Raw genomic sequence first — 22,785 nt, 5'->3', positions numbered from 1 at the left:
AGTATTATAAATGCCGCAACTGCAATTTATTTCTCAGAGATTCTCTTGATACGAGTCGTTCAGTGGGAGTCAATTTAGGTCAAATTATTCGCAAAATACTTAAATGGAACAAGAGAACATTTTCAGGGTTCAACATTTTTACAATCTACCAATTATTTCGAAGTAATGGCAATATAAAAATTGTGGATGTTTGTGAATAAACTTTCTATATGAACATGTATGTTGTCTATTCCTTACAAATTGGTCATGGTAAAAAGAGTTCATGGGTATGATATTATCTGCAGTTGAGTATTATATCGGGCGTACCTGTGGTTCCGCAATTCTCTTTGGGGGGGTACAAAACAGCTGGTTTGTTCAGTTGTACTCGTATTGTCTACTATATATATATGGATACATATACATATAGAGTCGGGGGCCTTCTATATGCACATATTGGCTTGTGTATGGGATTCTTTTTTGCAATGCTTTCTCTATTCGGCTGAGAATTTGACTTTAATTGAATTCAGTGTATTGGCGATGGGGGCTGCACTCATCTGAAAAGGTAACAAGAAATCGATGGGTATAATTACTAAGTACAGTTAATACTCGCCTATGACGACTACAAGCTGAATAAATATTAAGATGTTAAGATTAAAAGCGAAAAGCCCGAAAAATATATGCACTACAGAATATAGACACTACATCTCATGTGGTTTAAAGATTCGTATATCTGTGAGGTTCAGCGAATGTGTTTGTGTGAGCGTGCGAGTGCAGAGTACATTTTTTTTTTTTTTTTTTTTTTTTTTTTTTTTTGGTTTTTGCAATAAGAATTTCAAAGTCAAGGTCAAGTGAAACATTTGGTTTCCCTTTTTTTGTGGTTTTTGTTGTTTTTGACTGTTTCCTTTTTGGTGCCTGCTTCTCCGTCTGTTGCTTCGGCGTTCCCGCGGGCACTACACGTGCTTTTGTATCTGTATCTGTATATGTATCTGTATATGTGCCAGTATCAGCGTCTGTTACGAGTATCTAAGAGCTACGCATGCGCAGTTTGTATTGCTGCTGGGGACTGGACTTGCGACTGTGGATGTGGATGTTTATGTTGATGTTGATGTTGTCGTGGCCACTGTCCAGACGACGCCGTCCTGCCTGCCTGCCTTCCTGCCTGCCTGCTTGCCTGGCTGTTGTCATCGCTCTCTGCAGTTCACTTGAAGAAGCACAAGTACAGAGTTAGCCCTCAAAGTTTATTGTAGACTTTCAGAATACCCTTGCATCAATGTACTACAAAGTCTTTCATTTAACTGATGTGAAGTTAATTCTGTCCACTGCTACCATGCAAAGAGCATTAGTCGGTCGGTTTCTTTGATAATATTGAATAAACTTAACTTTTTCGTTGTTGTTTCAAATGTTTGTACTGCTGTTACGGCTTCAGATGAATGCCATGTGTTGGTTCTGCTCTGACAAGGAATTCCAATGTTTTTTGCTGCTGCTCAAAGTTAAAACCCCAAATCGAAAACGACTTCTCTTTTGTTTTTGTGATTCGCAGACAGGGACCAGACAGTTAATTGCTGCAATCGGCAGCTAGTTACAATTTCAAATAATACTAGTCGCTCCTCCTTGCCTACATACTGGGCAACCACTTGTATATGCACTTTCCTTAGTGCGCTGGCTCATCAGTTCAATGAACTATACAAAACTGAGTAACTCTTAAATAATGTTACTCGCAGCACCAAATTCCTTACTGATCAACAGAATGACGTGGCATGCATTTTTTTGAGAGGTTCGCAGCGACACAGCATGAGTTATCGTAAACCAGCTACAGTAAATGCAAAAGGATCATCTTAATAACTTTGAATGGAAATACTGGTAAACTTTATCCAAAGTTAATAATGCGTTAAATAATATAATTCAAAAGAAATAATCACTAATCTAGCTTCAAGTATTCAGAGATTAAGCGAAACTAATACATTTTTGTTCAATTGTTTTATTTCAAAATTCAGCATAAACATTTTATAATAAGAACATATGATATATTATACAAGAAAATACAAGAGTATACGAATATTTTAGATGGAATTCGGTTGTCTGTTAGAGAGTAAAGCATTTCCGTTCCGAACGTTGGTCTTGAATTTTAATAACAGTTCCCTTCATATTTCATAATTGCGGTGTGTTGCACATATTTTTAAGCAAAACGCAATGGAATTTAATTAAGTTACTGCCGTGTAGTCTGCCAAATAAGACAGTAATTAATTCAATCCCTTTTTTATGGATTTCATGAACATTATACTAATTTTAATTGATCGAACCTTTTCCATCTATTGTTGAAATTCTATAGTAAAAACATTGATTATTATTAAATAATATAATAATAATAATAGTTAATAGATAATAAGGGTGCCTACTTATTTTGCTATTCTAAGGCTGAGGAAATATAAACAAAAATTGTTAAATATTCGAAACTAATTAATTACGATAATATTTATTGTTTGTTTCCTATAGAAAAATAATAATAATAGTTCTATTAGAATGTTATCACCCAATTCTATAAAATATTAGGCAGTACTTTATTTAAGGTTGAATATGCCGTGAGGCAAAATCACCAAAGTGGCAATTGTGAACAGCCCTGGAGTAACGTGGCAGGAATGAGTTTAATCTGGCCACTGGCAACGTCAGAAACACAGACTGAGTCAGAGCAAGACTCAGGCAGCCGAACAGTTGAAAAGTTGAACAGAACGAAGAGTCGGGTTGCTTGTAAGCACAAGCCCCGGTTGAAAGCGCGTACCCAAGAGCCCAAGTGTAGCGCAAATGGATGGATGGACATGGTCGCTCGCACTTATTAATGCTTAATAAATGGCATTTCATTTCTTATTATTCTCGAACTGGGCGCGACGTGGATGTGTCGGAGGATTTTATTGCAACTGCGGCTGTTCTCATTGTGATTATTGTTGTTGTTGTTGTAAATGCGAGTCGATATATTGGCCATGACTAAGGATGCACACAGGCACACTGTCTGTCTGTCTGTCTGACAGTCATGCAAACAGGTATTCAGTCAGTCCGTCAATGTGTGCTAAAGTAATTATTTCATATGAGCTAACAATGAGGCTGCAAGTCTGGTCATTGCTTTGAGCGACTGATGATGGTAAGATGGACGTGGAAATTAAAGAAGCAGGCAGACTGAACCATCCTTGGTTCCGACCGCCTCATGATAACCGTTTTCAATGCTTTTAACGACTCAGCTGTAGCGTTGTCTGCTCATTTTTAAAGTACTCGGGAATGTAAATGAAGCGGGTGTCTGTCGCAACTTTTAATGTTAATGTTCGAGGTCTTTTAGGTCATTGCACTTTCTTTCACATGAAGGTTTCCTAATGTTTGCTAAATGGTGTATTATACATCTTACATTTAAAGGGATTTCATAATTACTAGTTATTTCTAAGTATACTCTACATTATAGATGTATCAAACAAAAATGTACGCGCTGGAATGAATGTTGGGTCTAGTTTTTGAAATTCTCTTTCCCGCCAATCAAACCAACCCAAACGATATGTTATCGAGTTTGAGTAATCGATAAGCGGTCATGCGCACACTCTCACAGTCTCTCTCGCTCTCTGCGAGCAGAACTCAGTTCATTTGTTCGCTTTGAACAGAGAGTTTGGTTGTCTGGTAAGAGGTAACCGATTTTATAATTATTTGTATGGTATTTTAATAAAATATTTTAAATTAAATTTATTTATTTTGTAAAGGTAAATTAAAGAAAAATTTAATATAATATCAACTGCTAACACGCAACAAATAAGTACAAGTGCGAACTGAACTTGTTCATCTCGTTTTGACTAAATGACTCAGTTGGCTCTCTGAGAGCAGAAGTGTGTGACCATCAACTATGCGCATTGTTTTGTAAAATCGAAGACGCGTTGTGTGAATCTCAACAAATATAAAGGTAAAATTAAATAGACACAAATTTAAAATTGATGATTTTGTGAATTTATATGAAGTAGTGGTAGTAATTTAAACTAAAATTAAATCAATTTAATTACAGATGCAAACACCTGCCGCAATTACAGCATCAGCGCCAAGCGGCAGCAATGTCTCAGGGGACTCTGCGGCTGCCCCACTGCGAGCCTGCAGTACAAGCGGCTGTCGGGTAAGCAAATATGTCGAATTGACCAAGCGCAAATGCGCGCAGTTTGTGTCGCTGCCCTACATTATGCCCAAGCCACTGGTTGTCAACGGGAAGACATCAATATTTCAAGTTGGTGGCGAAATGGCCAAAATGGGCGACATACCATCGCTTGCCGCTGCAGCCGCCTCCGGCAATGGGCAGCCCATCTATCGCATTAAACCAGGCACACATGCTCATGTTATCAATTACGTGTTTATTGACGAGGGCTCTGACTCCATGGAGAAGGCAAAATCAGAGGATCAAGAGGCAATGCGCATGCTGATTGATTCTCAGCGGGAAAGCGCCACAGCAAAGCTACAAAAGCTGATAACAACACATCGTGGTGTCGGGCCGACAACTGTGTCCGCCACAGTCACTCCAGCAATTCCAGCCCCTGCAGTTGCAAAGCCCACTGTTGTGTCCAATACTAATATTGCCACAATTTCAACTAACAGTATTGTGACGAACATGCAGTCATCGACCTATAAGCATGTGACTACGCCTCAAATTCATCCAGATTTGTCCATTGCTAGCGTTGCAGGAGCCTTGCCGCGCGCGGCTGCTCCCCCACTCGTAATAGCACCTGCACCCTCTACAGCATCCACATCGAAGCCAGCTGCAATTTCCGGATCTCAAAGCAACCAAAATGTTCTAAAGCTGCAAGCTGAAATTCTGAAACTACAACGCACTGTGGCCCAACTGGGTGGTGCTGCGCCTCGCTAATTGACGTGCTCATACTTATATGAAAACTTGTTCTACCAAAAACATTTATAAGATTTAGTTACACTGTTAATAAATTAAAATATTTAAATTTAGCAAAATCACTTATAAAGTGTTCTTACATATGTTTAGAAGTTGAAAATTTGTCTCCAGAATAGAGGGCTATTTTATGGATCTCGAGTAATTAATGAAACCGACGCTGCGGCGGATAAAGTTGACGTTGAGGCCATTCTGGCAACATCGCACAGATTCGCCATACACGAGTTGGATCTCAAGCGGTCGTAAATGTAGAATTTTATGTGTCATACGTTGTCCACGTCCAGGCGAAAACTTTGCAATCGAACGTAAATTAATTTTTATGGTTTTGGTGTGTTGGGGCCACAAAAAACAGAAACAGTAACGACGAACAACTGAGGTGGGCAGGGTCTCCATTTTTTGTTTTGTTGCAATCAGAAAGAAGGACTCGAAACGTGCAATGCTCGGCCCATTTCTTTTTTTTTCGAATCGCGAAAAATCTGTATATCATGACAAGTATTTTGAAGTTATACAAATGGCATTTTATAATGAAGCACTTATATAAAATATAAAGTATAGTTCCTTGGTATACGAGTGTATAGTAAATGTAAAACCATGAATTTTGAATATATGAATGTAGTTTAAAGATTCTTTGACTGTCAGCTCCATATGTTTACCATTGTCTATAGAGTGATTGCAAAAATGTAATTGGAAATATCATAGTTAAAAACGAATTTGTTGACATATGGATTATTTTCAATTTATTAACATAATAAGCTACCATTGAAAAGCAAACCGTATTGGGAATTTTTGAAACACTAAGTGCCGAGATCAGGACATGGATAACAGATTCAGAGAAGCTAGCACTCACTGCTAAGCAAACGAAGCAACGATCCTCTCGACTGGCATAAAAAGTAACGAATGTGCGCAATAATAAAAATCATTAAAATAAAAATGTTTATGAGAGTGCATAAAGACGACTTTATGGTAGCGGAGCGTCGAGCGCGGGAAGAAGACGGCCGAGGCCAGAGCACTTGATAGCTCGATGCAAAAATGCCCAACGCTCAATCCTCGCGTTCAGTTTGAGAGTCTCACACGAGTGCGAAGTGTTTGTGGTTGAGGGAGGCACGGGTATGTGAATGGGGGTAAAAGTATCTGCGCATTTGTTTTGCCTGCCGCTCTGCTCTTTGTGCAGGCACTCATCAGAGATCACACACACACACACGCAGACTGTGGAGGGATTGGGATTCGGATTGGGATGCTAACTCATTTTGGCGGCTGCGGCTGCTGCTGTTTCCGCTGCTCTGCTGCGCCAGTTGCGACTGTGACGAGGCAACTCCAAGCAACACAAGCAACAGTCAGAGGCGCAGGCGCTCAGCTCAAAAATAATTTGCAATTTCTGAGAAATACTCACTTTGCGCTGCTTGCGCTGACTTTATGCGCTGCCATCGTCACCGTCACCGTCATCGTCAGCGTCGCCATCGTCATCGCCGAAGCTTCTCAAGAACCTTACCAGCTTTGCGTTGTGGCCGTAATGAAAATTAAAATACGAAACACTCAAGCAAAAGGTCGGCCAAGGAGCCAATGAGCAGGCGCAGGTCCCCAAGTTTACGTCTCGGCCCTTACCGCTGCCCCTCTCCCTTTAGCCGGCCGACTGGTCACTTGGTCGGATTGCTTGTCGTTATCTTGTCATGTCAAAATGGTCTTACGAAAATGTATCTTTTGTATTCCAAGTGCAAATGAGCAGCGGAGCAACAAAACCGCAGTGTTCCCCGTGCTCCACTCCTCCTTGCATTCATCCACTGAGCACGCAGTTGTGTTTCCTTTTATTTGTTTGCTCACTCGCAATTTTTATGCCTTTATTGTGTTTACTCTTTGCCTTCGTTTCTGCAAATGCTTTTAAGACTTTAAGACTTTTTAGTTTGTAGTTGAGCGTACAAATTTGTACCCCTTGGCAGACATCTCCTCGCAGTCTCCCTTCCAGCACCAACAGACTCACAGCCACACAGGAGCGTAAGGAACAGGATTGACCACTCTACACCAACTCATCAGCGCGAGTACGAATGCGAGCACGAGTGTATGAGTCTCAGTTTTAGTCTCAGTTTCAGTCTCTGTGAATCTGTATCTTTTCTCTGTTCTGCTCGTCCCTGAAGCTGCGACTCAGTTCTCTGGCTACGCCTGACGATGATGATGACACAACATGAAAAGGTAAAAAACGCAGAAAAATATTAAATACGCTACGTCGCTGCCTTTTGACAGCGGACGTAAATTTGCTTTTGCCCCTACCCCTGTCCCTGTCCCTTTGTGTGTCCCTGCTTTTGCCCCTGTCCCTATCCCTCTCCCTGCCAACCACCCCCACCCCCATCCCTTGATGCTTGTCGGACTTTTTGCCGTTTAATTGCACATAAGATCAGTTGGTCGCTTGGATCGGTCGGGAGATCGGTCGGTGTGTGGACGCGAGGCACCAACTGTGATTGTGAGCATTTCTTGGCAATTAAAATAGAGTGTAAGTTAAGGATGCATAAAACGCTGATCTTTATATGTATAGCACTTCAGTGCTTTTCTGTCACTGGATATGACCTTCTTCGAGAGCTCTTTTGCCACTGTCTTCTGCCCAACCCATCCTCGTGTGCGTACTGTGCAGTTTTTAATGTATTCTTGGAAGCTCGGATTGATCACATTGCATTGCTCGAACATGCTTTTATATGTACAGAATATCGGAATTCCTTGCGAAGTGGTTACTATTTAAATTATATTTTGCTTCGTCTCAACTCTCTGTATTAGTTACTTAGCAAGTAAGAATGCTACAGTCCAGTGTGCTCGACTGAGAGATACCCGCTACCCATTTTGAATAAAAGCTAAATATTGCGGTATTCAAAATATACCAAAAATACTAACAGTATACCGAATGGTATTTTTGGTATATCGATATAGTACCACATTCAAAATATACCCTAGATGGCACAATATACCAGATTTTTAGACAAAGCAACTGAGACCCCTAGCAAGTTGGCGTTTTTGCCCATATAAAAGTATTTCTGTAAAAACTTAAACAATTTTTATTTGATTCCAACCAAATTTTCAGGAATCACAATTACTATAGTTATTATTGTATATACCAAAATTCGCGACTCTAGCTTTAACGCTTGTTATTCGATTTTTGTTGATTTGCGGGGGCGAAAGTGGGTACAGCAAAAATTTGAAACAAACTTGATCTGCGTGCAAACATAATAAATGCTGTCGAAAAAAAAGTATAGCCCTATGTCTTATAGTCTCTGAGATCCAGTGTTTCATACGGACAGACGGACATGGCTAGATCGTCTGGGCTGTTGACGCTGATCAAGAATATATATACTCTATAGGGTCGGAGATGCCTTCTTCTGTTACATACATTTCGTGAGGGCACAAAGTTATAATAGCCTTCTACCCTATAGGTAGCGGATATATTAAATTTACCCCACATTATTCTTATCTTATTTCCAGTGAAAAAAAAAAAACATAAACTGAAACAATTTAATAATTACAGTAAAGGTTATTCTTGTATACGAATTCGTTAATTTTCGCAATTATCTTACAACAGAAAAATAATTCAAAAAATCATTCTTAGTTCTAATTAAATTGATAATCAATAGATATATCTGCACTCAAAATAACAAATAATTTTAGTATTTGTTTTTTTTCACTTCAGATTGAATTGCCAATATTTAATTTTTATTGCTTTACTTGTATTTAATTTTGTAATAATAACTAATAGGAATTTGGGTAATAAGATCAAAATATGTATAGAAAAATGTATTTTCATAAATGTGTAAATAATATATATAAATAGTTATATATACATGATGACCTTACTGTTTAAGATGTTTTGAATATCTAGCTTTGCTAATATATTTAGGCATTAAATTTGTAAATGCAGTAAATTGATTACAGAACAATTTTAATGGATTTCTTCAATGGCCTACATTAACTTTATCGGGAGCTCACCAAAAATAAACATTGGAGTAGGGTTCTGAAAACATTTGAAATGTGTCAAATTTTAGCGAAGAAACAAATGAATTTAATTAAATTTTAATGTGCCGCACGCCGAAATGATGTAGTCAAATTAAATCTTGCATATCGCCGCCTTGTTCAACGAGAGTTCACACACGCAAGCAAGGAGCTCACTGGGAAGGGGATTTGGGTCTGAGAATTAAATTTTGGACCTGGGGCTGGAGGTTGGACTGGAACTGGAACTGGGACTGGGACAAACAGCAGCAACAATAACATGTGCGAAATTTGTTTAGAAGACGAAGATCAAAGTATGAATTTGGCAATGTTGTCGTTTCCTGCGGCGCGCCGCAACATCAACATGACGAAGAAGAACAACAACAACGCGATAAAAAGACAACAAGAAGAAGAGGAATGCAACAGAGAAGACGAAGAGAAAAAGGAGGAGTGTTGTCCTACCGCATTCTAAGCTCTATTGGCACAAAGACCGACTTTTGCTTTGCGGTGCTTCTGCTTCAGCTTCTGCTTCGCGTTCTTCGCAGTCTTCCTCGCTCTTCGTTCTGCTGTCTTCGCCGGTTTCGCATGCGAAATTTCATTTTAGCTCGTGTATCTGTTAGATACAAATACAGATACTATTGCAGTTTTTGGTGGCATCGAAACTCGTTTCGTTTGCCAGTGTTGCCTTTGTATTTGAGCATAGGACACGCAGACTCACACACACACACACACACACTCGACGTCAGCACTTAACTTTGCTTCCCTTGTCCTCTCCCAGTGTTGCCCCTCTGCGCTTGTGTTTTCCAAGCCTGTGCGCTCTGTGTGTGTGTACGTGCATGAGTGTGTAGCGCCCTCGCGGCATAGTTTGCATTTTCAAGGTCGCCAACTACGCTCCTCTTTCAGCACTCTCAAGCACTTCCAAGTGTGCCTCCACTTCTGTTCCTCCTCCGCCACGAACCTCTTCAAACTTCTTCTGCAGAATTCGCCGAATGTGCGGCCATTTGTCAGGGTCTAACGACTTAAGCAATGCGATTACCCGATATTGTAATCTGCTGCCAGGTAATCTCTGGCCTAGGACCCATTACAACAGACGACGCGTGTTGGTGACACTGAAGTCCATCCAAAAAATAAACTATAATTTTTACGAGTGCCGAACGAGCTTAAAGTTAACACTGAAATCGCTAAGATACTAGTATTTATGCAGTCTCGACGAGTCTGCCTGTAAATCTCTGGCTGTTTGTGAGAGTGCTTTTCACAGGCCGACTCTTGGTGCAAGATTTCTGTGCTGCATGCCCCAACCGCCACCGTCATTTCCTGTCGAATGAGTCACCTGCAGACCCAAATCCTGGATAGCCGCTTCTTTTGCTCGAACCCTGCTGAGTCAACCTAATTGCAAGTAAATAACTAACTAGTAATACATGCACTTAATGCCAAGTGCTCAGCTAGCCAAGCGAATAAGCCATGCAATAAATGTTTGCGCTAATTGAGCAGGTAGCTGTTGACTTACCTTTGAGGTGATCAACGTCAGAGTAGGCGAGGAACCCTGTAAATAAATTAAATAATTTTATTTATATTATATTAAATAATATTTATTACAATATTCAATTTCTAAATATTATTAGAGCAATTCATCTCTTCTTTCGATAAGAGTTAAGTGGAATGCCCAAAAATATTTGATTTACTTTTGTAAACAAAGCAGAAGTGGCCTATTCATATTTGGATTAACAGAATTCTCTTATTTCGCAAATGATGTTCCGATAAATTAAGAAAATCAAAAAAAAAAAATAATTCTTTCGGTTACTAACAAGTAAGAAAGCTACAGTCGAGTGTACTCGACTGTGAGATACCCGCTACCCTCGTTTTTGCCAATACAAAAGTATTTCTTTAATAACTTCGACAATTTTTATCTGAATTTTCAGGAATCATAACTACTATAGTAATTTATTGTTATATACCCAAAATTCGCAACTCTAGCTTTAAAATTACGCTTGTTATTCGACTTTTTTGATTTGCGGGGCCGGAAGTGGGCGTGGCAAAAATTTAAAACAAACTTGATCTGCGTGCAAACATAACAAATGCTGTCGAAAAAAAATTATAGCTCTATCTCTTATAGTCTCTGAGATCCAGTGTTTCATACGGACAGACGGACAGACACACAGACGCACAGACGGACAGACGGACATGGCTAGATCGTCTCGGCTGTTGACGCTGATTAAGAATATATATACTTTATAGGGTCGGAGATGCCTCCTTCTACCTGTTACACACATTTCCTGCCGGCACAAAGTTATAATACCCTTCTACCCTATGGGTAGCGGGTATAAAAATCGTTATAACTAGATGTTGAGGAACCACCCTTAATTAAATGAATTAATTTAGGAATGCCTGCAATTTCCGTCATTAAACAATTGAATCAGGATTGCTCATACGAAAATCTTTGACCTTGCATAAAGAAATCGTTGACGCGGCACACACTCACGTTCAGGTTGCAACTATTGAGTTTTTTCCCAATTTTTTTTACAATTCCACTTGCCGAAACGTGTGCTCAACAAAACGAGGTGAACATCTAATCCCATTTCGGTTCTAGGAATCGACAGAGACCGAAGGACGTCGACGCATGTCGACTATCTTGAGTGGGAAATCACGTATTCGGGATTAATCAGTTGCAATAATTGGGCCAGAACTATCAGCGAGCTGCATCTGGTGCGAAAAATTGTTTGACAACTTTGACAAAAACTAAACGGAGAATGAAATTGAAATCCTTTTTAAATTCCTGGAACATTACTCGCACATGTAATGCTAAAAAATTCAATGATTGCTGCCGTCATCCGCAAAATGTGGCCGTAGGTCCAGTCCATTGAACTCGGCTTAACTCGGCGACAAAAATTTCTATTTAATTTTGTGTAGAAATACGAATTTGTGTGCGTGTCTTTTTTTCTATCTGAAAGCATAAGACATACATATACGTATACTAAAAGTAACACTACAACGACTACGGCAACTAAACCAAAAATTCTTAGCGGCGATTTGGACAAAGGCAATCAAATGATACTTAATTTTATACAGAGAACATGTCTCTAAAAGCCATCATCCAGCATTTTGGTAACTTCTCTTTGGCCGATTAACATAACATGAACTGGAATATCAAAATGGGAATGACCGAAGCACTGGGCACTGGGCATTGGGTATTGGGAATTGGGATTTGGGCATTTGACATGGGCTGAAGGGGCATCATTGGTGCGGTGTGTCAAATGAAGATGGGGCCAAGAGCCAATTCAACTTCGAGGCTCGTACATTAATTAATAATTTCTTTTGAAAGTTGCGAAAAGGCATTTTTATACGCGGGACTAGACGCCTAGTTTGACATCAACCAACTAAAACTAAACAAAAAAGTGAAGTAAACTCATAATTCTCTCTCTCTCTCTCTCTCTCTTTCTCGGTCTAAATCGAGCCAAATATTTGGCCAAAATGATGAGCGAAAAGAATGGAACTTTCTTACATCTAAGGGGCATACACTTTAGCTATAACGGCATTTTCATTTTTCTTTTGTTTCGTGAGCTAACACTTCGATTTCTAGATGGATGGATAAACAAGCAAGAAAGTTACTATATTCAGTCAAAGCAAAACAGTCTCATCCTTATAATATAAAAAATTCATATATTACAAAAATACTAAAATATGTCTAATGCTATATTTGGTATATTGATATAGTACTACTACTGAGTTACTTTTCAACCACCTACACACAAAGTATATAGCACTGAATAGAAATGTTCGATACAAAGTGGGGGACATAATTAGGGAGACAAGCTATGTATGTATAAGATTGTATACTGAAACGCAAAACGATATTGCCTAGATGGGACTGCAATACAAATCGAATCGAATATCTCTACTTCACCCACTGAGAGGGAACTCAATGAAAGCTAACTATATACAAGCACAATCTTAAATCGTATAGAAGTGCTATTGGGGCATGTACTAGGCCGAGCAGTTGGATGGGAATGTGCAGCTGACATAAAACAACTAAAAATAATACAAATACAAAGCGATAAATCTTGTAGGTGAAAGAAAGCCAAGAACGAAGAAATGCAAGCGCTCAATTCAGCTGATGCTGTCTCAAGGAAAGAGATTGGAAATGGTAAAAGGAATGGGAATGGGATTCTATATCAGAACGGGGGAGGAGACAGGGGACACAGACTTCGGCGACTATCCAAAGTACTTTACTCTAATGGCAGTCACACGCATTACCAAAAAAAAAAAAAAAAAAAAAAAAAAAAAAACAACAACATCCAAAATCTATTCTTAACGAGTCTTCGAGAGTATAACGAATGAAAGGGGAGAGCGATGGCGACGTTTTTTTTTCGAATCGCTTTTGAATAAATTTAGTCACAGATCTCAGTGTTGTCGCTGCCTTTCTTTATTTTTTCTTTCCTTTTTAGTTTTCTTCTTTCATTTTGGTAATAACATTTGTCTAGTTGGTATACTTATGTATCTACAACCTATCTGCATGTGTGTGTGTGCGTATGTGTCGAGGTTAGTGTATGATCATAATACATAGATCTTCCTAGCCGATAGATAAGTAAAAAGAAAGCATCTTCTTCATTATGACCACGATGGCAACAGCGAGGGGGAAAGGTATCGTCTTCCATGTAATAATTTTCCGACGCTTCCAGCGGGCAGGCATTAAAAAATGCACCGCTGTCAGTGTCGGCCTCAGCGGCAAACCGCTCGATCAAATTATGTTAATTCGGGTTTAGTGCGAGTATCAAATATTTATTACAGCGGCAATGAAAGAGCCAGCAATACACAATAAGAGAGAGCCAAATATACTTGTGGCGTAGAAACCGGAGAAAACAGTCGCTATGTAGTCACTAATACTTTGTGCAATGACAAAGACTTGAATTAGATATATGGAGGCGGAAGCATCTCAATACACTGAGAAAATGGTTCTATCGTATAATTATGAAATTTCTAATGTAATTGCAGAAATGAACTGAATGAAATCACAAAGTAATCATAATAATTTTGTTGCAAGATAATAATAAATAAGAACAAGATGAACTAGACACTTTCTAATAGCATATTTACTGACTCATGGAATTTTTAAAATAGCAGTTTTAGTAAAAGGAATTCAGAACATTTAGAAAAGTTTTTTTTATTTATTATTATTATTATTATTATTATTATTATTATTATTATTTATTATTATTATTATTATATTATTATTATTATTATTATTATTATTATTATTATTATTATTATTATTATTATTATTATTATTTTATTATTATTATTATTATTATTATTACTTATTATTATTATTATTATTATATTATTATTATTATTGTTATTATTATATTATATAATGCGATATTTACGACTTTTATAGAGCCTTATATATATTTAAATTTAGTTATTTCTTTGAGTGTATAAATATCATAAAATGTGTGCAAGTTGACTCTTTTATATCCATTTGTAGACTCGTTTTACTCATATCAGTGTGTGTGATTGTACTTTTATATGTTGGCAGTACGTACATTGTGAAAAAGTGTGTGTATGTGTCTGTGAAACAGTGTGTGTATCTCCTACACACAATAAGCAGACCAACTATAAAACTTGTATCAAATCGAACAAAACAAAAAATAAAATTTTTATTGCATTCCAGCACTAAAATCTTTGGTTCGATCGTGTGATGCTCAGAGCTGGCCACTAGTTCAACGACAACAGCGCAAGCGTAAGCTGTCTCTGTCGCAGTTCTCCAATTCTCGCCTATCTCCCTCTCTCTCTCTCTATGTTTTCTCTCTCTCTCTCTCTCTCTCTGATCTGTCACAGTGTATCGCCATGTGAGACTGCGTATTGATATTTGATTGTCTCCCCGAAAACCTAAAAACTGAATTGAAACTCTGCCATTGCCTAATATTCCATTAACGGGCTTATTAAGGCAACACGTAGCATTGCCAAGATCGTCGGCAGAAACAAAAACAGAAACAGACCCACACACATACACATACACACGCACTTGCGGACACTCGCACTCACACTCGTGTGCGTGTAGTTTAATAAAAGGTACTGATGCATAAATGGGTGTTTGTATCTAAATTGATCGAATTTGGGGACACACACAGAAGACAACGGGGCGAACACGAGAGCAGCAGCAGCAGATGAGCGGGACGCTGTGCAGGTAGAAATTCCCCCGTGGGCACCATTTGATATAACAGAAAGAAGCCAGCATTAACAACTCCAGCTTCGACTTTGACTGCGACTGCGACTGCGAATGCGACTTTGGAGTTGGACTTGGACTTCAACTTGGGATAGCTGTTCGGGCTCTGTTAAAGCAGGTACATTTTTATAATTTCGTTTCGTGTTTAATTAAAGGTGAAGTTTTAAAGAAATAATAAAGAATTATCGAAGAGCTGCTGGCAACAGAGACCGCTCTACAGATGATGCCCAACGCACAGACACACACGCACACATACACTCGCATACATTGATCGTAAAGCGATGAGACGGGCGACTCTTCCCCCGGCACAGTTGGCTGAAGGGTGAGGGAACTATTGAGAGTCCGATGATGATCATTATGCCATAAATAAAGATCCGTTCCGTTTCGTTCCGTGCATCGGGCAGCTATGGGAAAATTATATAAAGCACTTTTATTGTAGTACAACCTCTTTTTTAGAGCTTCACTCTAAAAATTCGATTATACACGTCTCTCTCCCTCTATCTCTCTTTCTTCCTGAATGCCTATGTGTATGTCTAGTCTGCCTTTGGGTCTTTGTCTCAAGACTATAATTATGCTCAGTTATGATCAAAGTCCAGTTATCACTGCTCATGAAATATCTCAAAGCTCTGGCATTACACCAAAAACTTTTAATTACTTTTTGTTTGGATCAAATCTCTACTGATACTCGTAATTCTCCTAATTCGTTGATTGTTTTTGACGTTTTAATATTTGTATATTATTGTCTTTGCGCCATGTTATCAATAATACATTTTGTTTATTTCAAATGAATTCTGAAAAGTATTCAAATCATATCCATTCGAAACTAAAAACATTTAACAAAAATGAAAACTATATTTTGTATAAAAACATTTTAAGCATATGAATTAGGAAATTTGTCAATTTTTCATAGGACAAAGCAAGCGAAACGAAAATGTTTGACAGCGTAGATGACAAGTGATGTCAAGAACTGACAACTCAAACTAATCATTTCAATTGGAGCTGCCTCCGCCAGCAGTCGGCAGATCGAAGGCAGATCGTCAGAGCAGAGAGCGAACGCGTGCCAAACACTCGGTGGTTCTCCTTGCCACCACGAACCGTGACGATGATGACTATGCTGTGTACAACGATGACGCAGCATTCGTTTGGTACAAACATTTTGACAAATGCGCTTTATTGTTATTGTACCAAGACTAGATTCGTGTGCACGAACTAAACGATATTAAGCGATATAAACACAAATGTATTAAGCAAGTATCTGCAAAACATAATATTTTTTACAAAGCAGCAGCTAAAGAATCTGACCAATCGTTCGGCATTGAGGTAATTGATGAACTCTGGCACGGGCTGGCGTTTATCATGCTTGTACATCTTCAAAGTAGAGTGTTGCAGAGTTGTGCCTGCCTTGGAGTGAAGTGGAGTGGTGTACTTAGGGTTTTATCGTCGAGCCTTTCACCCAATGAGCCAGCGGAGAGTTAACGAAGCGTCGACGCGTCACAGCCGCAAACATTTTTACGACATTGACAACAAGCAACACCCAACACACAACGCAAGACGCACAACAAACAAATGACAACAACATGATGAACAATTTGGGTTTTAGTAGTAAAATCGAGTGTAATAAAAATCTCGTAATTGTTTTTCTTCTTTTTTTTTCTTTTTTTTTTGGCAAAATAAACAGTTGAGGCCCTTGGTACGAAGCTAATTGATTCACACTTTCTTTTTTGGCTGTAAAAAGAGATGTATTCTTCTCAAGATGCCACAGCGGTCGGGTCAAAATGTTTTAGTGTTAAGGCAAACTATTTATAGTGTGGCGACGCGACGCTGCTCTGATTAAATCTTTATTGCCTCACCAAAGTGACATCAGAGTATTATTTAGTCTCGTATTACTAATACTACAACAAGTCGATTAATTGGTCAAATCGAACATGGCAAGTAATCAGCACTTGGTAGTAAAATAGAAAGAAAGATACTCTCAATATAAAATATAATTGTATTATATATAGCAAGCATTTGTATTATAAAATGGAATTATATATTGATTGACAAGGAATTAATGCTTAAAGACCACTGTAAATTTAAAATGTTGAATATTTACTTAGATTGTTCAAATTCACTTTCAGTATACAATATTTTTAAAAGGAGAAAATTATTATTTTATTTCTAATCGTTTCGTGAACATTTAATGCTTTAAAAAAATTTATGAATTCTGTTTGGGGACAATCCCAAACAAAACGAACCGAAATTAACAGTTTTGTAAGATCTGAAATCTCAATTACAACTGATCGGTATCAAGGTAGTAAATGAGTGAGCCTACTCAAGTATAGTAATTCTATTGCCCCTCTTTAATTTAGACAAGATGATGAGGCACAATGGTAATGACGTCTAGTTTTCAGTTTGATGTTGATCTGTTGCCACTGCTTTTTGAGGGGAGGCTCAGTCCAAGACAATGGCACAAAGACAGAGGTCGAGAACAGATAATGATGTGTCGTCAAAACATCAACATTTCAACGTGATGGAGTGACGGATGGCGCGTGAGGATCTCAAAGAAAGAGTGGAAACTCCAAAGTGATACTTGTTGTGTTTGACTATAGAATTTGGGTTTGGTTTTCAGTTTTCAATTTTCAATTTTGGGTTTACGTTTTTAAGATTGGGGTTGAGTTCCCATTCATTCATTCTTTCATTTTCTATGCCTGCCAGTAGCCAGATATAATTATTCAAAGCGCATCTCACAGATTTCTCTATTAGCCGTCTAACCACTTGACATTGGATCACTTAACACGTGCCACCTGCTCTAGCTTTGAAGGATTAGATGCATATAATTCCCATCATCCAGTCATTGCTGCTGACACGCCGCTTTTGTCCCATTGTCAGTTTATCCTTCCGAGTTGTGTGTGCGTTGGGCAAATATTGCCCTTAAAACGCTTGTCGAAATTCCCCATGAGCTGAATGCGCTTTATGAACCCTTGACAATTGAGATACCGCTGGCGCTAGTCCGTATCAGAGTTTTAATTGAGCTGCGACTGGGGCGCACAATAGGAGGAATTCCCAATAGAATCTAAGCCAAAGACCTACTATATACAAAGGTTTTGATAGACAAATGTGCGAAGAAACGTACAAGAATAAATATTATATTATTTCTTATTAAATTTATCATAATCTTTTTATATGTAATTGAATTGGTCAATATTCGAAGAACCTGATTAAAAAGTATACTTCTAAGATTTTATAATACGCTGTAGATTTTGTAATATTAGTCAGCTTGTCAAAAAAGATTATCTAGAGGAGGAACTGTCATTGTTCCCTTTCGTCATCGCTTAGACAACCATTACTCATGTGTCATCGTGGATGTCGACGAATCCATCAGGGCTATTAACAAAAACCGAAGTCAACCATGCTGAGGTGAAGCAACCCAGCAAATGAAGAGGCGGCCAAGCGTTGGTTGGTTGTTTGGTTAATTTGTAGTCATTGCTTGCAATCGCTTATACAGGTAAATAATAAACAAATTACACTAAAAAGTGAAATATATTATTTAAAATGAAATTCGGTAGGTCGTCGGTAAATGCCCTCTTTTCCACTGAATTTAATTAGCGAGCTAAACGGAGGTGGATGCGCTCGCTTGGACGCTTCGTTGGGTTTTTCTTACTATTTTCAAATGCTTCTTCCTCCGCTCGATTTTCTTTGAGACTTTCAGTCGGCTGTCGGACATTTCGTCACTCATCGCTGAGCAAATGCCACACTACATCTTTCTGTATCGTTTTATCTGACCTCTCGCATCTGTCTGAGTTGAATTATTTAAATTAATAAAATATGCTAAAATGTATTACAAGTGTGCGAGAAATGTACGCATTCAGTGTGTCTAATGTAATAGATCATATAATTAAAAGAATTATGGTGGAAACATGCGACTGCAGCACCACCGTCACCACTGTTTGCCACTCTCCTAATGTTGCCAACAACAATGACAACAATTGCGACAAACAATAGCAAATAATTTTCCAAATATGTTTTTGTCTATTTGTTGTGTTGGACGTTTTTTTTTTTTCGTCTTTCCTTTTCCGTTGTATAACCACCACAATGCCAGGGAGAAGGGCACGGTGGAACTGGCAGACACTAGATGATTTAGGGTCAAGTATGATCCAAGTCCAAGTTGGGAAAGTGCGCTCAACTTTCGGGTTGAGTGCAGCGCCAATAAATTTGCATAAATTGTTCATACTTTTGGTGAATGCGACCCAAATATGATGCGGAATTACGAAACTCTAAAAAGAAAATAAATTAAATCGCGTGCTTCCTCTTAGTTCTTCAATTCGTTCGTATATGTTGGGAAAAAGTGTTCTACGTAACACCTTGTACTGAATAATTCATATCTATATATCTATATGTCTATATCTATATCTGTATCTATATCTATATCTATATCTATATCTATATCTATATCTATCTATATCTATATCTATATCTCTATATCTATATCTATATCTATATCTATATCTATATCTATATCTATATCTATATCTATATCTATATCTATATCTATATCTATATCTATATCTATATCTATATCTATATCTATATCTATATCTATATCTATATCTATATCTATATCTATATCTATATCTATATCTATATCTATATCTATATCTATATCTATATCTATATCTATATCTATATCTATATCTATATCTATATCTATATCTATATCTATATCTATATCTATATCTATATCTATATCTATATCTATATCTATATCTATATCTATATCTATATCTATATCTATATCTATATCTATATCTATATCTATATCTATATCTATATCTATATCTATATCTATATCTATATCTACTATATCTATATCTATATCTATATCTATATCTATATCTATATCTATATCTATATCTATATCTATATCTATATCTATATCTATATCTATATCTATATCTATATCTATAATATATATCGATGTCTACCATATGTAGATTTACTTGGTGCAAGTAAATAAATATTTGATCTATGCGAACTCAATACAATGTAAGCTTGGCATATTTGCAATGCAATGTGAGTGGAATATAAAATTCAGAGCAGAGGATCTGGTTCCGACACTTGCTGACCGCAGTCATTGCTGCGCCAAGTGTGTGCAAACAAAGACAAAGGAACTGGGAAAGTGCCACTAATTACAATTCACATACACGGGATACAGACATAGACCACACATACAATATTTGCATCTGCTGATGGATGGAATGGGGGACATGGAGATTATTGGGTCCAGAAACACTGGCAGCTGCTGGTCAAATGGATGTGGAGTTGGTCAGGATGTTTGTATAAGGGAATGCACCTCGGACTCGGATTAGATTTGCCCATTTTATCGATGTATCGAATTTCCCTCCTACCACTGCTTCGGCAATGCATTTGACATTGTTGTTTCGGCCCAAAATCGATTTTATTCAATTGAGGCTTGGGTCGGGGTCGAACTAGACCTGTGGCTTTGTCACCCGGCCGTGACCACAGTCGACATCATATGTGTGTGTGAGTGTGTGTTTGAGGCCCGCTCGATGATTTCATTTGCGGCCTGTGGCATGGGTGGTTTGGTCTAGGACTCGACTACCTGTTTCGCGACAGTCTTTCTGTCCAGGCTTAGCTACAGCCTTAGTTGCGTGTCTTTCAACACGTCTGTGCTGTGCGTGCCTGTGTGTGAGTGCGAGTCTGTTTTTTGTTGAAATTTGAACACCAGTGCACACTGACTTGAAGAAACACAACAACTTGAAAATTGGAAAATTGAACACAGACATCGAGAGCAACTGAAAATTCACACGCAAACGGCGCACAGTGACAGGTACAAAACCGAGGCGCTGAACGGGGGCTGTGAACAGGGAGAGTCGGAGTGTTGAGAAGACAAGACTGTATGTCCTGGGGCAGGAAGCGAGCACGCTTGACTTTCACCTGTACTGGTGGCCGACGTCATCACTAGATGTCGCTGTCTGCCAACATGTTGAGCAGGTGGAAATGGAAAAGCCTCACCACGGTCTGTTTCGGGCGCTGACTTTTCTCGGTCAGTCTGGGTACTGGTAGAGCAACCAAGCGTTCTATTAAAGGCCATTTACATGGCCTGCCCAATTAATTCACAGTTGCATTCTCTTAGCCAATTATGTGGACTAACAGCCCAGCGTTAACAACGAATTACATGGAATTCAACAGGCCTTGAGCAACTTGAAGTATTCCCCTTACCCATAGGATAGAAGGGTATTATAACTTTAATACTTTAAAGTATATGTATTATTGATCAGCCGAGACGATATAGCCATGTTCGACAGTACTTGTTATGTTTTCAAGCAGACCAAGTTTGTTTAAAATTTTTACCACACCCACTTCCGCCCTCGTTAATCGATAAAAATCGAATAACAAGCTTAATTTTAAAGCTAGAGTCTCGAATTTTGGTATATACGATATTAACTACAGCATTTATGATTTTGGTTACGATCGGACAAAAATTGTCAAAATTTAAAAAAAAAAAAATATTTTTGTATGGGGTAATCCGACTTACTAGAGGCGTTAGTTGCTTTTGCTGACAATCTGGTATATTTTGCACTTATTTAAAAATAATGCAGCGCTGTCTTTAATTTAAAATGGGTAGCGGGTATCTCACAGTCGAGCACACTGTAACTTTTTTACTTGCTTAAACTTTGTAATAGAATCACTAGTGCACATAACTTCATCTTCTGAGAATTGGTTATATAACTGAATACCAATTTCGACTAAAATCGATGTGTTGAAAAATATCTGACTATATTTGTGTTAGGTATATGATAAGCAATGCTCTTTATTATTTTATTCATTTTTAATATTTAAAACTACTTTAAAATTTATGAGGCTGGCGCCAGCCATTAATTGAGGACAAACATTGTGTTTACGTTGCGGTTTAATTTTGGATGCAACTAGGCAAAGTTTTCATAGTAAGATTGATGAACTTCGTTTAATGGATCATTTCCATGGTAGGTCAAACAATTAAGTCGGAAATGCAGTTGAGGCATTTGTGCCACATCATGACGATCGTGTGGCATCCCTCCCCCGCCAACTGCAGATCAATGAAACACTGCCGACTGGCAATTAATCTCTTTGCCAAAATGCCGACCAGTTTGCGGTTCTACATCCACATCCACATCGACATCCAGATCCAAGTCCAGCATCAACTTCAACGATTCGCTCCAAAAGCGAACTCCATCTGTATCCACGTCACACTTCAATCAGACAATAAAAATATTGAAATGAGCACAGACTGAAGAGAAGAAGAGACCGGACTTGCCTCGACAAAATGAATTGCGAATTTCGCAGAATCATTTTAAGTGAAGTTCATTTTACGCTCTCTGTTCTCAGGTAATCTGGCAAATGAATAATTGATCGAGCTCTATAATTAACGGGCTCACTCAATTGCCCAGCCAACTCTTTTGAAACTGAAATAAAACATAAAATAAAATACAAATACTCGTACCCAAAAACTTCGAAGAGCTGAAGCTCCGATGTTTTGACCACATACGTTCCCAGGGTCACTGAATTCATGTGCAATTTTCATTTGTATATTTATATTTGCGTTTTTATTTTCAATGTTTGTGCAGCTTACGGAAGTTATGAAGTTGCCTTTCTGCGAATTCATTCAGTATTATTTTTTTTTTTCTTGATAATATTGCTATTTGCTAAGCTTTTCGAGGGAACTTATTTG

General features: G+C 38.2%; 2 protein-coding genes across 12 annotated transcripts in view; one reads left to right on the top strand and one right to left on the bottom strand.

The window, feature by feature from the left end:
• The window catches only part of LOC117566071 (voltage-dependent L-type calcium channel subunit beta-4), a 42,156-nt gene that overhangs the window by 16,219 nt on the left and 3,152 nt on the right, over nucleotides 1–22,785 (bottom strand). For 10 of the 11 annotated variants that reach the window (XR_007954552.1, XR_007954553.1, XM_034245534.2 and 7 more), the window contains exon 2: nucleotides 10,359–10,394. Coding sequence is in view for 8 of the 11 variants with exons in the window: in XM_034245534.2 (XP_034101425.1) it covers nucleotides 10,359–10,394 (36 nt within the window). In the remaining 3 variants the exon portion in view is untranslated. Of the gene's footprint in view, nucleotides 1–306; nucleotides 534–10,358; nucleotides 10,395–22,785 lie in introns of all 11 variants that reach the window. The other variant, XM_052002502.1, reaches the window with a different exon arrangement.
• Nucleotides 3,587–4,956, top strand: LOC117566074 (uncharacterized). The gene is made up of 3 exons (XM_034245553.2): nucleotides 3,587–3,640; nucleotides 3,714–3,910; nucleotides 4,010–4,956. Exon 3 carries the CDS (start codon nucleotides 4,010–4,012, stop codon nucleotides 4,853–4,855), a length of 846 nt encoding a protein of 281 aa, XP_034101444.1. The 5' UTR covers nucleotides 3,587–3,640; nucleotides 3,714–3,910; the 3' UTR covers nucleotides 4,856–4,956.

Source organism: Drosophila albomicans, chromosome 2L, assembly GCF_009650485.2.
Source record: "Drosophila albomicans strain 15112-1751.03 chromosome 2L, ASM965048v2, whole genome shotgun sequence".
In the NCBI taxonomy this organism is placed as follows: domain Eukaryota; kingdom Metazoa; phylum Arthropoda; class Insecta; order Diptera; family Drosophilidae; genus Drosophila; species Drosophila albomicans.
This window is presented reverse-complemented; position numbering and strand designations above follow the sequence as displayed.

Excerpts from the sequence above, each read along its gene's own strand:
- LOC117566074 (XM_034245553.2), top strand. The coding sequence starts at position 4,010 with ATGCAAACACCTGCCGCAATTACAGCATCAGCGCCAAGCGGCAGCAAT.